This window comes from Epinephelus moara, chromosome 10 (assembly GCF_006386435.1).
Source record: "Epinephelus moara isolate mb chromosome 10, YSFRI_EMoa_1.0, whole genome shotgun sequence".
NCBI lineage: Eukaryota > Metazoa > Chordata > Actinopteri > Perciformes > Serranidae > Epinephelus > Epinephelus moara.
In genome coordinates, this window is record NC_065515.1 from 446,774 (window position 1) to 460,191 (window position 13,418).

The 13,418-nt window shown below is 42.4% G+C and overlaps 3 protein-coding genes across 4 annotated transcripts in view; all 3 read left to right on the forward strand.

The window, feature by feature from the left end:
* caiap (CARD- and ANK-containing Inflammasome Adaptor Protein) overlaps window positions 1–1,681 on the forward strand; it is a 4,605-nt gene extending 2,924 nt beyond the window's left edge. The window contains exons 3-4 of the mRNA XM_050055203.1: window positions 546–768; window positions 853–1,681. Of these exons, the coding sequence (XP_049911160.1) occupies window positions 546–768; window positions 853–1,602 (973 nt within the window). The 3' untranslated portion in view covers window positions 1,603–1,681. The remainder of the gene's footprint in view (window positions 1–545; window positions 769–852) is intronic.
* Window positions 1,682–5,458: 3,777 nt separating this feature from the next.
* si:dkey-86e18.1 (uncharacterized protein LOC557342 homolog) lies at window positions 5,459–9,023 on the forward strand. The gene is made up of 5 exons (XM_050054314.1): window positions 5,459–5,602; window positions 5,958–5,998; window positions 6,076–6,150; window positions 6,239–6,428; window positions 8,392–9,023. The coding sequence occupies exons 1-5, from the start codon at window positions 5,536–5,538 to the stop codon at window positions 8,946–8,948; spliced, it is 930 nt and encodes a 309-aa protein (XP_049910271.1). The 5' UTR covers window positions 5,459–5,535; the 3' UTR covers window positions 8,949–9,023.
* faslg (Fas ligand (TNF superfamily, member 6)) lies at window positions 8,830–13,047 on the forward strand. Of its 2 annotated transcripts, XM_050054318.1 has the most exons (5): window positions 8,830–8,967; window positions 11,030–11,275; window positions 11,887–11,956; window positions 12,060–12,119; window positions 12,210–13,047. In XM_050054318.1, the coding sequence occupies exons 2-5, from the start codon at window positions 11,153–11,155 to the stop codon at window positions 12,626–12,628; spliced, it is 672 nt and encodes a 223-aa protein (XP_049910275.1). In that variant the 5' UTR covers window positions 8,830–8,967; window positions 11,030–11,152; the 3' UTR covers window positions 12,629–13,047. The 2 variants fall into 2 exon arrangements, with proteins under 2 accessions (XP_049910275.1, XP_049910274.1); XM_050054317.1 differs by lacking the exon at window positions 8,830–8,967 and having other exon boundaries at window positions 9,166–11,275.
* Window positions 13,048–13,418: the final 371 nt, after the last annotated feature.

A 13,418-nucleotide genomic window follows, 5' to 3' on the forward strand; every position in this document is an offset into this window, starting at 1 on the left:
ATTTCAATGGGTTGCTATAGCGCCCCCCTTTGGCCAATTGATGTAATATTGCTTCATTGGCATCCTCCCATGACCCTCTACCACTGTGCCAAATTTTACATGGATTGACCAAGTCAGTGAGGAGAGAAACGTGGAACAGACACACAGACAGAGTTTTCTCATTATATAGTAAGATATATGAGGCTGAGTTAGTGACATGCAGTAAAGGGAATAGAAAAGAACCAAAACCTAGAATCCAAGATGAGAGACAGAGAAGGAGAGAAGGGGCTCAGTTTATCATAGGAGGTCCCTTTTCCTACACCCAAATGAGCTTTTTCTATAGTAGTGTTCTCAGTTCTTTAAACTCAGAACATTCCCTGGGTGTCATCTATAACTTTGTTCCCAATTCATTATCTGTGGAGCAGCTCCAGACTTTGTACCCATGACATCACAAATTTGAGTTGTAGCACTAAGTTTTGGATTTGGGAGAGTTGTTCATGTTAATCATAGAAATAATATATGAATTTATAGTAGTGATTTTTTTCTTTCTTTTTTTTTTATTTCAGAGTGCTGGTAGCCAAACAGGCCAAACTTGATGCTACTTTATCCGACCTGTCCTCAGTGTTGCACCTGGCTGTCCACAGTGGCTCTGTGCCCATAGTGCAGACATTACTGGAAACAGGATTAGAGCCCAACATCGCTGGACCTAAAGCCCAAACCCCTTTACACCTGGCAGCTCAGTGCAATAGGCCAGAATTAGTGGATGTGTTGTTAAGAGCTGGAGCTCAGGTAAAAGCAGTTAGTCATTAGTGTCCATTTAGTAGATTTTTCTTAATGTTTCTGGAGACTGAGAGTTGTGTGTCATTTCTTTAGGTGAATGCGGTAGCCCAGGATGGGCTGACCCCTCTGCATGTAGCCAGCCAGCAGGGCCATGCAGACACAGTGATCCCGCTTCTTCAAGGAAAGGCCGACCCAGGAATGAAAGACAGGCTGGGGAGGACAGCCTTGCACTGGGCAGCCTCTTCCCAGGGAGAAAACTGTGTGGTAGACTTGCTGCTGTCAGCTAAAGCCAACCCAAACACCACTGATAACGAGAAGAAAACTGCCCTCCACTTCGCTGCTATGGAGGGAAAAGTGCATGCTGTGACCTCACTGTTGTCCCACAAGGCAAAGGGAGGAGCTAAAGACATGGATGGCTCCACACCTCTTCATTACGCAGCAGCTGGCGGGCATGCCAGCGCAGTATCAGCCCTTCTACAATTACTTAATAACAAAGGCATAGAGGAGAGGAATGCATGGAGGAAAACGCCGCTCCATGGTGCAGCTGAGAGGGGCCACGACAGTGTGGTGGTGCTGCTCCTGGAGACCGGGGCAAAGATCAACAGCACAGATCAAAGTAAAGACACTCCTCTGCACTGTGCTGCACGAGGTGGACACCAGGAGGCAGTGAAGAGGCTTGTAAACTGGGGCCAGGCTGGGCTCGTGGGACGGCAGAAGACGGCGAGTCTGCAGGCTACAAATAATGTGGGGAAGACACCTCTGCAGGTGGCAGAGAGTGGAGACACCCCAGAACACGAGAGCATTGCTACTTTACTCAAGAGGAAGATGTTTCTTATCAAATAAAGGGAGAGGAGTTTACAGAGCAAACAACAGGAACTGGAAATATAAAGTCAGCATAATGATCTTTTATCTTATCACAAGTTCAGGGACTCCACTCTATCATTATTTTTTGCATAATTCATGATAAAAACAAATAAACAAACAAATAAAGAAATAAAAGCATAAAAGACGCCTTTCTAGTCTTCTGACCAGTGAACGTGCTTTTACACTTTATATCACATTCACCCATTCACACACTGGTGGCTGAAGCTACCACATGGTGCCACCTGCTACTGAGTAACCATTCACACACTCTCACACACCAGTGGAACAGCCATCGGGAGCAATTCGGGGTTCAGTATTTTGCCCAACATCGACATGCGGACTGGAGGAGCCGATGTTCGTGGTGCCTCTAAACCACAGCTGCCCCAAAATCAAATGTTGGTTGCTCAGGGCTATTAAAGCAAATATATGGTAATAAACCCTCCTTTCCCATGTCCAGAACTCTCCGTGTCAATAAAGTTTTTCTTGATATCTGAACCAAATACAACCCCAGTTCTGGAACAAACCTCTTTTTGGTTTAAATGATGACCCAGTGTAAAGAATAAAAATAATGTGACGCTAAAAGTACCCACTGTTTTCTAGTTTAATGTATGACCCAATTGAAATATTAACATGACTTTGTTACAGGGTCAAAATAACCGCATGTTAATGGGCTGAGTAATTCCATACAAATATCACTAAATCTGGGTCAAAATAACCCACTGTTTCAGGTGTAATGGGTGGTTTTTGTACTAATGGGTACTACTGAGTAAATTTTTGCCAGCACTGGGGCATTGCCAGGTTGACCTAATATTGGGTATCACCTTTGACCTGGGCCTGGTATTTTTTGTGTGCTTGAAAGGACAGGTCTTTGGGTCAGCATCATATATAGCGGTACAGGAATGAGTCTTAAAAAAAACTAGAATTTAATTAAAATTTTTGCACACTCGGTTTCCTCACCTCATAATCAATGTTTTTTTTTTTAATGGCTTTTATGTTAGATGGCTGCCTGTGGTTAACACAGTCTTAAGAGACCTTCCTGTTTTATTCTACAGCAAGTACCATCCCGTATTTCACCCTTTATCAACTTAAGATGTGCAAAGATGCAGTTGTGCTAGGTGATTGTCTGAGAAAGATAACTCCAGGTGATTCACATAAGTCTTGTGATGTGTTTCTTCCTGTGTGATTGTTAAAGAAAAGACCAACGTGGCAAGTGGCTAACAGCGAAACCAAAACCACTGGAGACCCAAAAAGGTCATGGTAGGATTTTTTTTTTCTCTAGTTTTCTGTTAAGCAACACTTGCAGTTCTTTGAAATTCATTGCATTCCCCTGCATCACATTTCCATTGTGCTACTCATCATTCAATATCTTTACACAAGAAAAATGGATTGTAAGTATAATACTATGTTAAACATGTTTTAAGAGAATGTTACAAAAATGTTGAGCTGACACAGATAGCGCACACAGGAATTCTCCCACAGAAATTAAATACCTAAAAGCAACTTCCGTGTAAAGCAAAACCCTGATCTTTATGTTGATATTCATATTGCTGTTAGATTCCATTGTGTGGATGCAGGAAAGTGCCATTGCACTTCCTCTTCAATAGTCCCTTAGAAATAATTACATAACCTAATGCAGGGGTGTGAAACACACGCCCCGTGGGCCAGAATCAGCCTGCCAAAAAGCCCAGTCCAGCCCACTAGATGACTAAGAGGTGCCAGGTTTCAGGAGCAAGTTAAACAATGTGTTTCCTACTTCATGTAAAATTCTGATGCAGATGCTTTTCCACCCTGACCAGAATACAGCTCTCTATAACAATGACTACTTACTGTGATCATGTTTTAAGATATTGAACATTGTGCAAAATGTTGTTAATCAGCAGCTTGTATCTGTATCAGGAAATGTGTGGATTAATGCACATGCAATGACAGTGAGAAGTAGACTGAATGTGGAAAAACTGAGACAAACTGTTGACGTTACACTTGTTTTTCTTGAGACGTCTCAGGCTGTTGATCTGTTTAGTAAAAAGATAAACATCTACAAAATGTACTTGTAATTCTTTACACAAAAAAGGGAAAATATTGGAGCTGATGGTACTTATAGGTTATTCTGCAATGGTTTAATTGCTCCGGCCCATCAGAGATTACATTGGGCTGAATGTGGCCCATGAACTAAAATGAGTTTGACACCCTGAGGTTTAAAGGGACAGTTCACCCCAAAATCACATATTTTTGCTATGCTATTGTTGCTCTATTGATCACCCTAAATTGATTTGGTGTTGCTGAGTGGTGAAGATATCAGGCATGAAGATGTCTGCATTTTCTCTAATATAATGGGACTGAATGGCACTCCACTTGTGGTGCTCAAAGCGCCAAAACAAATAAAACAAGAGAAACTAGCAATAGCCCCTCTTCTTTCAGCATTGGCAGTATAAAAACAAAATCGGGGAGTGCAGCAAAATGCCACCTGCCTACTTTTGTTTATACAGAATGTGCCTTTTTCGGGGNTCATCAACAGCTCCTCCCACAAGTCATCAACAGCCCCTCCTGTGGCGGAAGGCCGCCTCTGTCTGTTTAAACTAAAAGGGTTCCACCAATATGTCTACCCTACGAGGCGGAAAATTGGGCACCTCGGATCAACTCGCCAATCCGGCTCTGTGTGTCTAAACGCTCGCAGCTTGCCGGCAAAACGACCCAACATTCGCAGAAATTCTGGCAGTGTAAAAGGGGCTAATGTTTCTTTCCAGAAATCATGATATGCTCGTGACAGAGATCTAAGAGAAGTAAACATTTATGGTGTTCTCCTCGGCTGAGCTGTAAAGTGAGCTAGCTCATGCTCGCCTCCTGATTCAGACTATCACAGGGTTGACACACAGAGACAGACAAATTCACACTCACATTCACACCTACAGGACAATTTAGAGTCACCAATTAACCTGACGTGCATATGTGGAAGGAAGCCAGAGCACCCAGAGAAAACCCACGCTGTCACAGAAAGAACATGCACACTCTGCACAGAGGGGCCCCCCACATTAGGTTTAAACCAAAAACCCTCTTGATGTGAGGCAAAAATGCTGTGCAGACCAGCATGCTCACTTTCCTCTTTAAATCTCTCCTAAGAACATTATTAAAGGAGAAGTCTGGTATTTTGCACTTTGAGCATAATTTCTGGGCTGTTTATGATGAAACAGAGTGGTTGAGACCAAAATAGTGACGATTGCTAATTTTCGGAGAATATGGCTTTCCCTGCCTGGCTTAACACTGCTGCCTATGGCCATGTGTGAACCTGTCCAAAAACCACCCTGAACGTTCGTGTTCAAAGCCATGAAAGTCACCGAGTGGTCAGTGGTGTTCGTTGATGTTCTGACATAACAATCGTAGCAAAATCAGTCACTATTTTGGTCTTAACTACCCTATTTCATCATAAACAACCCAGAAATGGAGCTCAAAGTGCAAAATACCAGACTTCTCCTTTAATAAGTGCACTTTCTCAGGGTTTGTGGCCTGAATTCACTTTTATCTGTAAAGTCAGTTATTTAAACCTTTATATATACACAAAGGCTTCCTCTTAATCATTTATTTTAGTGATTATTTCAGTTATTATTTTACATTATTTCATTTTACTTCTTTTACTTTTCCTCATATGTAGATCATTTTGCTCAGTGTTGTTGTTTAACTTTTAAATAGTTTTTTTCTTTTGTCAAAGAAAGCACTTTGTACGTTTGTTTTGTTGTGCTATATAAATAAAGATTTATTATTATTATTATTATTATTATTGTTATGACGCTGGGAGTTGCTCCATTGATTTTGAGTTGCTCTCACGTGATGTCAACGTCACGTGACAGTTACTGTTTATCACGTGACATTGTTTAGTATGAGCCGCGGTGTCGCAGAATCTCTGGGGTGAAGTCCAAAATGGCTCGAAACGAGGAGAAACAACAAGGGAAGCTGAACAGACTTTGGCTCCAGAAAGAGAGAGAAGGTAAGCAGCTAGCAGCCATGACATACTGTGATATTTAATTAATGTTTAATTAATATTTAGCCGATAAAAGCACCGTGCTGCACGGACAGCTAGCTTAAACTGTTAGCTAGAGTGATGCTAAGTCAGCTATTAGATCAACGTTCACTCTTTCTGGTTGCAATGAAAGCAAGAGGATAATATAAGGTGGTAGATAAGGTAAGGTAAGATAAGTTGTAAGTAATATTCAAAGCTTGTCATTCTTTCCTTACAGTCCTGCTTTTGTCTCCTTTAGCAATCATTCACCATGTCACTCACAGTACATGCTGAGCTCCTTCAGGCACCTACACTAATGTCTCCTTCATTATATCATTAACAGAGGGACGCCTCAAAGATGGACACCAACGGAGACCCAAGCTGGTAATGAATGAGTAATATATTGTTACCAGTTTAACACTTCACCTCACTTGTTTCAGCTAATTCCTTTTTCTTTGCAGTCAACTCTTAATTCCGCCTCCTCAGTGAAAAAATGGATCCCCAGCATCAAGAATGACATAGAGTATTATCTGCAGGTATGTAAATTGTTTCTTACAGTCTTGGTTGTACAGAGATCACATTGACTTCCTTGTCTGAAGTTGAATGATTTTTTTCTCCTCCCAGCAATCCCAGTTGCCCCATTACCCAGAGAGGAAGATAGCTGAGTTCCAGCTGCACATCGAAGCTTTAGAAAGAGAGTACAAAAGCTTTATCGCCAAACTACGAGTTCTTGACCCTGCCTGCAAACACAAGCCCTGGACTCCTCGAGCGTACTGCAAGAGGAGAGCAGACACGCAAGACGCTCCAAGAATCGGTCAGTGTGTCAAAGGTTATGACTCATCTAGCCAACAGCGTCTTGAGATATATTTCAATCACCATCCTGGTTTGACTCTCAAAAAAATTTCTATAAAGCATGTTAGCTAAAATAAAGGTGAGGATTGTATATCAGGACAGCACATTGCAAGGTGGCTGGGACAGATCCATGTCCAGGTTTAACCAGATGTAGCATGGTCAAATATCCCGTCAAGGACGTAGATAGAAATGGGAATAGTTAGGTAAAGTCCCTCCCCTTCTGATGGACCGCCATGAGACATAATTTCAGAAAAAATACATATGGTAGTAGGGCTGCAACTAACGATTATTGTCATTGTCAACTAATCTGTCGATTATTTCTTCGATTAGTCGACTAATCATTTTATATCTGTCGATTATTTCTTCGATTAGTCGACTAATCATTTTATCGAAAAATGTTGAAAAATGTCGGTGTGTCTCTCCCAAACCCCAAAATTATGTCATCTAATGTCTTGTTTCATACTCACGCCAAAGGGTTTTAGTTCACTGTCACGGGAGAGTGTGTAAAGCTGCCAATATCTGAACAGAAGAAGCTGCAGTAAGAGTATTTTGGGGTACTTTATAGTACTATGAAAAATGACTCAAACCGATTATTTAAATAGTCGATTAGTCATCGTTGCAGCCCTATATGGTAGATAATGGTGAGAGACAAATAATTGTTAGATCCTGTTTGAATTGTGCCATGAATTACACACATGATGGTTGTCAATTTAAAACATATTTTTGCAAGACAAGAAAGTTGCAGTTTGTTGTAAAAATTCTGAATACGTAATTAAGACAGGCCCCTAGGAAGTGTGCCAGGCTATGAAGACTGTTATCTCAGTGGCCAGACAGTGGAATTATGTCCATCACAAGATGTCATGTGCCCCAAAACACTTCCTCTAATAGACTTGCATGGCAAAAGTGACATCTGCAAATCAGTGGTTGCATCTTTTTGAGCATCACCACCGCCGCAAATGATTCATTTTACAATCAGAATTTGATCCATTTGGTCTGATAACATTTGGAAAGGCTAGACGAGCCGCAGCATTTAATAATTTTATCCCCATTTAAGCTAATTAAGCACTACACCTGAAGTAGCTCACTCAGCGAAAGTCTGTAGTGCACCTGCTCTGCTTTTTTTTAGCTTCATGTGCCACCGAGCAACTTTTATAGGAATGAGCCCCCTCCTCCAACGCTGTATCCATTTCTCTTCATACATCCATGAATTACAAAGACTACACATGTTGCGTAGGTGACGTCACACCTTTCTTTCTTGCTGAAGCTGTGGCGCCTGTGTGTTTGTATCAGGATATACTCACACGGGCAACAGGTCTTGCTTGTTTTTTGCTGCCTGGCACATAAAAAGATCAGGAGTCGCTGGATAAAGCACAGCAGGTAAGATAACATTACATATATGTGTGGAACATAGCTAAGTTACCTGGTTAGCTAGCTGATGTAGGTGACGTATATTGTGCGAGACGAGAAGTGTAGTTCACTGAGCGGTTTTACACGAAACTAAATGGTGCTATGACACACCTACAACAAACTGCGACTTTCGTAACTGTTTCTAAAAATTAAGAACTAAGAATTGTTTGTTTTCGTTACCTTGGAATAAGATGTTTATATCAAGGCATGCAGAGCAAGTCGTCCTTCATGGAGCCCGCCACGTTGTTGATTGACACATCAACCACTGGCTTTAGATAGGACCTTCTGCATTTTTGCGTAGGCCACCATAGTTCTCTTACACACTTGGCACACAGGAGGAGTGTGAGTGCTGCAACCTCAATGCTAGATGCCACTAAATCCCACACATGGACCTTTAAAAACTGCATATTTTTACATTATATACTGCTTCTATCTCAGATTTCTTTTTGAGTGAGCTATTCCTTCAAGGCCAACATCGGACCATTCATGCCTCTGTGTATCTTCACTTTCATTTACAGTTAAAAACCCGCGGCCCTGTGAGCCACATGACGGCAGCAGTCAGTTGAGCGAAGGTGAGAGTGATTTGACCAGCAACAAAACCTCAGCCCCTGAGAGACAGGGACCTCTCAGCCATTCAGAGACCAAGTTTCACACTCCTGTCCCCACCAACCCAATCTCAGAATCTTCAGAGGCAGTGTGTGCACACCAGGACCGGCCCCTCGCCTTTGACCAAACAAAGCTGGCGGTGGCGGCTGCTGCGTTCAGAGGGCCGTCAGTTCAACGAGGCTCCTCTCAAACACAGAGTCTAGCCAGGGTGCTGCAGTCCGGCCTGCCAAACCTTGTTAACGCTTCATTAAAGCAAACATTTTCAACCCACAGCATAGATGCACAGAACGATGGCAATGGAACAGTGGGATCTGAACAGAAAAGTGTTGTTCAAGATTGTAAGTCAGACTGTGAAGCAGCAGAAAGGATACATGGGAAATCATCCAGCACTGGGACAACAGAAGAGAGGACAGGTCATGTCCTGGGACTAGATTGTTACTCTTCTTCTGATGAGGAGTGTGACACGTGATGCTGTTTGATCATGAAATGTAATGGTCCCTTTTTCTCTACATCTTAATTACAGTGAAGTGTTTTATGAAACCTGTTGATGCGCTGTGTTCATTCAAAAACTTCGTAAGTGGTGGCTTGTAGAGACAAATTATGTTTTTTTTTATATTTTCGAATTTCAGTATGAGCTAACTCTGTCATTTTAGATAGGGGCTGAATATTGAAACTTTGCTCACAAGATCTGCCGCATAAGGGAAAAGGTACGCTTGCAAGACAGACATGAGAAATGTCATTCATTTCAGGCTGAGATTCATTATAATTTTCTCCTCTATTTTGTAATCAGTCATCACGACCACAACTACCTCCATTATGCAACAGAAAGAAGGGAGACTGTGAGAAACAGACGGTAATCGATAGAGATACTTGCTGACTCAGTGAAACATTTTAGTCTCCTTGTCTGGTTTTATTAACTGGAGCAGCAGCGGTACAGAAATGACCTGGTTAGACCCCAAAACCCCACCCTCCCACTTAACCCACTCTTTTCTGCCGCTGCCGCTGCTGCTGCTGCTGCGAGGACCGCTTTCAGCATGACACTTCTGAGAAACAGACTCATCAGCCTGTAGAGTGCAGACACCCTGTGCATTTTATGGTTAAGCTTGACGTAGTTACCCTTTTAGTTAGAGCTCTGTATGCAGAATGCAAGGTGAGTTTCCCTTCGTCTCTACACGGGATGGGAAATGAAACTTTTGCAACAGTGGACAAAGCAGAGGCCTGAGAGCTTACTTTGCTGGCACCACATCACGCAAAAAAAAAAAAAAAAAAAAAACTTTCACGCAATATAAAAAATTGGTTTGGCTTCACAGTTGATGTAAATCATAAGGAATCTGAAGTTTCACTGCTGCAGCAGCCTCCCCTGCACAGCTGCATAAGTTCCCATCTATGTGGTCGGAAAGGTGCCCACCAAAGCCCACTGACGCCGCTTATTAATATTCGTCGGCAGTTTTTCTTTATTAATCGACTGATAAGAACTGATGTTTTTGGAAACTGATGCAACCACAATAAAGGAGCAGCACCAGTTGCCTATATCCTGCGAAACGAACCCAGATGTGGCAGAGAGACCACAATGGTATTAAGTCATTGAGTGGGGAGGAAAGCAGTGTGTACATGTTCAACTTTCCTGTAAGCGCATCTATGAGGTATCACTTGGGGTTAATTCTCACCCCTGTAAAGTATCGCTGTCTCTCACTACCAGCTTTTTTCAAGCAGGAAAGCCAGTGCAGAAAGATGTCCTTTTCATGTGGCAGCAGTTTCTTCCCACCAAGAATACGCCGTGTGCTACTGAAACTGCTGTCTCACTGTTTACTAACACACTGTGTCTCATAAAGACTGGCAGAATAATAATACACTTTAATAGTAATGCTCTTTTAAATGGGTTGAATATTAAAGATGACATTCAGAATCAGAGCATGGTTCAGATGTGAAGAAGTGCAGTGACATCACAGAGAAATCCCCATCAGTGTTAAAAAGTATGTTACCTGGGTCACAAAAACTTGTTGCGTTGCATAAGAAATGCTTGGCAGGTGACTGTGTTCATGGTTGCTCAGTCTTTCCTTTCGTGGAATTTGTGAAAAGCTCTATTTCTGGAGATGACTTGATGGTGGTTAGTGAGGTTGCGGGTCAGCTGAACCCTTGAGCTTCTGTTCCCTTCACACTTACGGTCCTCTGTGTGCTCTGTGCAAAGACAGCACCCAAACTGTGTCTTTAAGTTCAATAAAGTTCTGTAGTTTCAAGTACAAACCATGCAGTAAGTACTTGTTAATGCTGTGCTGCGGTGCAGACCAGAGGAGAGGAACAGATTGATAGTTTGATACTTTCTTGACATGTATAAGTTAATGAGAAGTGATGTGCACTTGTCTTCAGTCCATAGTTGGTGTGGGAGGGGTTTGTGGGTGGTGAGTGACAGCTGAAGCTTGTTTTTTTAAGACAGAGGTGCTCAGACAAAAGTACACACCTCTTTCATGCAGAGGCAACAGACGCACACACACTTTGTCTTACAGCAGGACCTGCACCATGAGCTGTGATCAGAGCTATCCGTTCCCACAGGTGTTCCTCGTGGATGGAGGTGGAGGTCAGCAGCACTCTGCCCAGCCACCGGGTCTCATACCCTGCTGGTCCTTCCCGCCGGCCCAGGAGAGGGTGAGGAGCCGTGAGAAAAGTCGGGGCTGCATGGGAGTCAGCCCCAGTCTGGCTACGGTGGTGCTGTTGCTGTTCCTGCTGGTGTTTGCAGCCCTGGGGTTCCAAGCCTACCAGATTGAAAAAATGAAGGACAAGCTGAAGGACATGAAACCGGTAAGGGAGCACTGTGAAAATGGAGTGACAATAAGAAAGCATAGAAGAGTGGTTTGAAATTTAGTAAGTGAGAGTGTGGAGATATATGATTTTGAGGCTGTGAAACTGACCGCAGTGTCAAGGTCAAGAAATAGTGAAGTGATGACTCTGTGCAATGTACTGAAGCAATAATTGTGCAGTGGTTGCAAAGATATAATGCCAATAGGAATAGTATTGTTTTGTGTAGAATATTGCTTCTTGTGTAGTTTTAATGGGGCAAGGCTACAAATTAAAAAAAAAAGGTGTCACTTCTCCCACCTTTACATGGAAAGGAGGTGACAGAAAGGCGTAAAGTGGGAGAGTGGAACACAGGGCTGGAAAGTTAACACTGCAAAGTTTAGTAATTGATTCACCTTTTTTTGCCACCACTTGAGGGGTTATTATACTTCACCTCTGCTCTGACATTTAAAAATGCAAACCAAGGACTTAATCGCACCATCTGTGGTCACCGGTCCGAAGAGACAGGATATCCTCTCTATAACTTGTGCTCTGAGAGTGTTTCGAGAAGAAAGCACAAGTGTCTGTGTGATGTGGTATTGAGATTTCTCTGTTTCTCTTTCGTCTCACTAAAGGAAAAATCCATAGCTATGATGAAACAACTTCAGGCGCATAATGAGTTCAATGCACCTGAGAAGCAAATTGGTAAATATAAACACCTCTCACCACACGTAAATTACTCCCAGCAAGATGTTCCCAGTGAAGTCAAAGAAGAGGTGATGTGACTCTAATCTGACGGTTGTTGCAGGTCATAAACATGAGATGAAAAGAGAGGAGGAAGAAGACAGGACTGCAGCACATGTGATAGGTAATATAATATTAAAAAATGCAGCCTATACTCTGAATCTCTATCTTACATCCAGCTGAAAGAGGTAACATCATTCCTCTTTTCTTGCAGGGCGCATTGAAAGTGAAACATTCCCAAAGACTTTGCGATGGAATTGGAAGACAGGTCAGGCGTTCATATCTGGAGCAGTGACTTACAGGCCTGAAGATGGTGCCCTGCAAGTAAACCAGACTGGACTCTACCACATTTACTCTCGAGTGGAGTTGCTCTTTAAGGGCTGCTCCCCCACATCCTCTTTCGATCACACTGTGTTTGTGAGGAGAGTGGGGCACACCTCACCCCTGACCCTGATGGTGGCCCACAGAGCAGGTTTCTGCTCTCAGCGGCCGGTACACTCCTGGACCACAGAGAGTTACCTCGGCTCTGCCCTGCAGCTGCAGAAATCCGACAGAGTTTTTGTGAATGTATCTCACCCCACCCTTCTTAGTCACACACATTACGCCAACTTCTTTGGTCTCTACAAGATCTAAAGGCTTTGTGTCTTAGTGTAGAAATTTTACCCAATGAAAGAATGTAAACTGGTCAGAGTGTCTCTTAGTCTGACTCATCACTTTGATGGCTGAGATGAATGTGATTGCTGTAATTGCTGCACTGAACAGCATAATATGAAACAGTCTGCAGTGTTAAAACTCAGGGAAAATTTTGCACATTCTCTTTGTTGCCAGCTTTAAAATTAGTAGCGAAATTCTTAGAGGCAATCTCCACACAAATGCATAAACAAATATTGTGCCTTTTATAAATGTTGAGAGAGTCAGTTAACACTAACACTAGTTTAGGTGTAGCAGTTTTAAAATATTTATTTTAGTGTTGATCTGACATGTATGATGTCTAAATGTGTAAGAACGTGTTATGTAATGGTTGTTGGAAGTAAATAAAGATAATTTAAGCAGTTTTATTTGGTGAAACAGAGTATTGCTCATCTGTCATGTAACACACCCACACGAGTTTTGTTCATGACCACTGGAAAGTATTTAGATAAAAACACCAACTCAAATGTGGTTTTGCTCCTGATGATGAACTTGATTTCCATATATTCCACTGAGGTGCAGCAGAAGTCTAGTTTGGTGTTTTGAAAGATACAGTTAAACTCTCCAAAGCAGTAGCTATGTCATGTAGGTATACAAAAAACAATCTGGGTATTTAAAAGCTGAAAATGAAGCTTACAGATGACAGTGCAGTGCACTTGCATCGTTGCAGTTTTCTCTCGCAGCTTTAACACCCTCATTGCGCTGTGTATAGTACACCACAAACATTCATGTT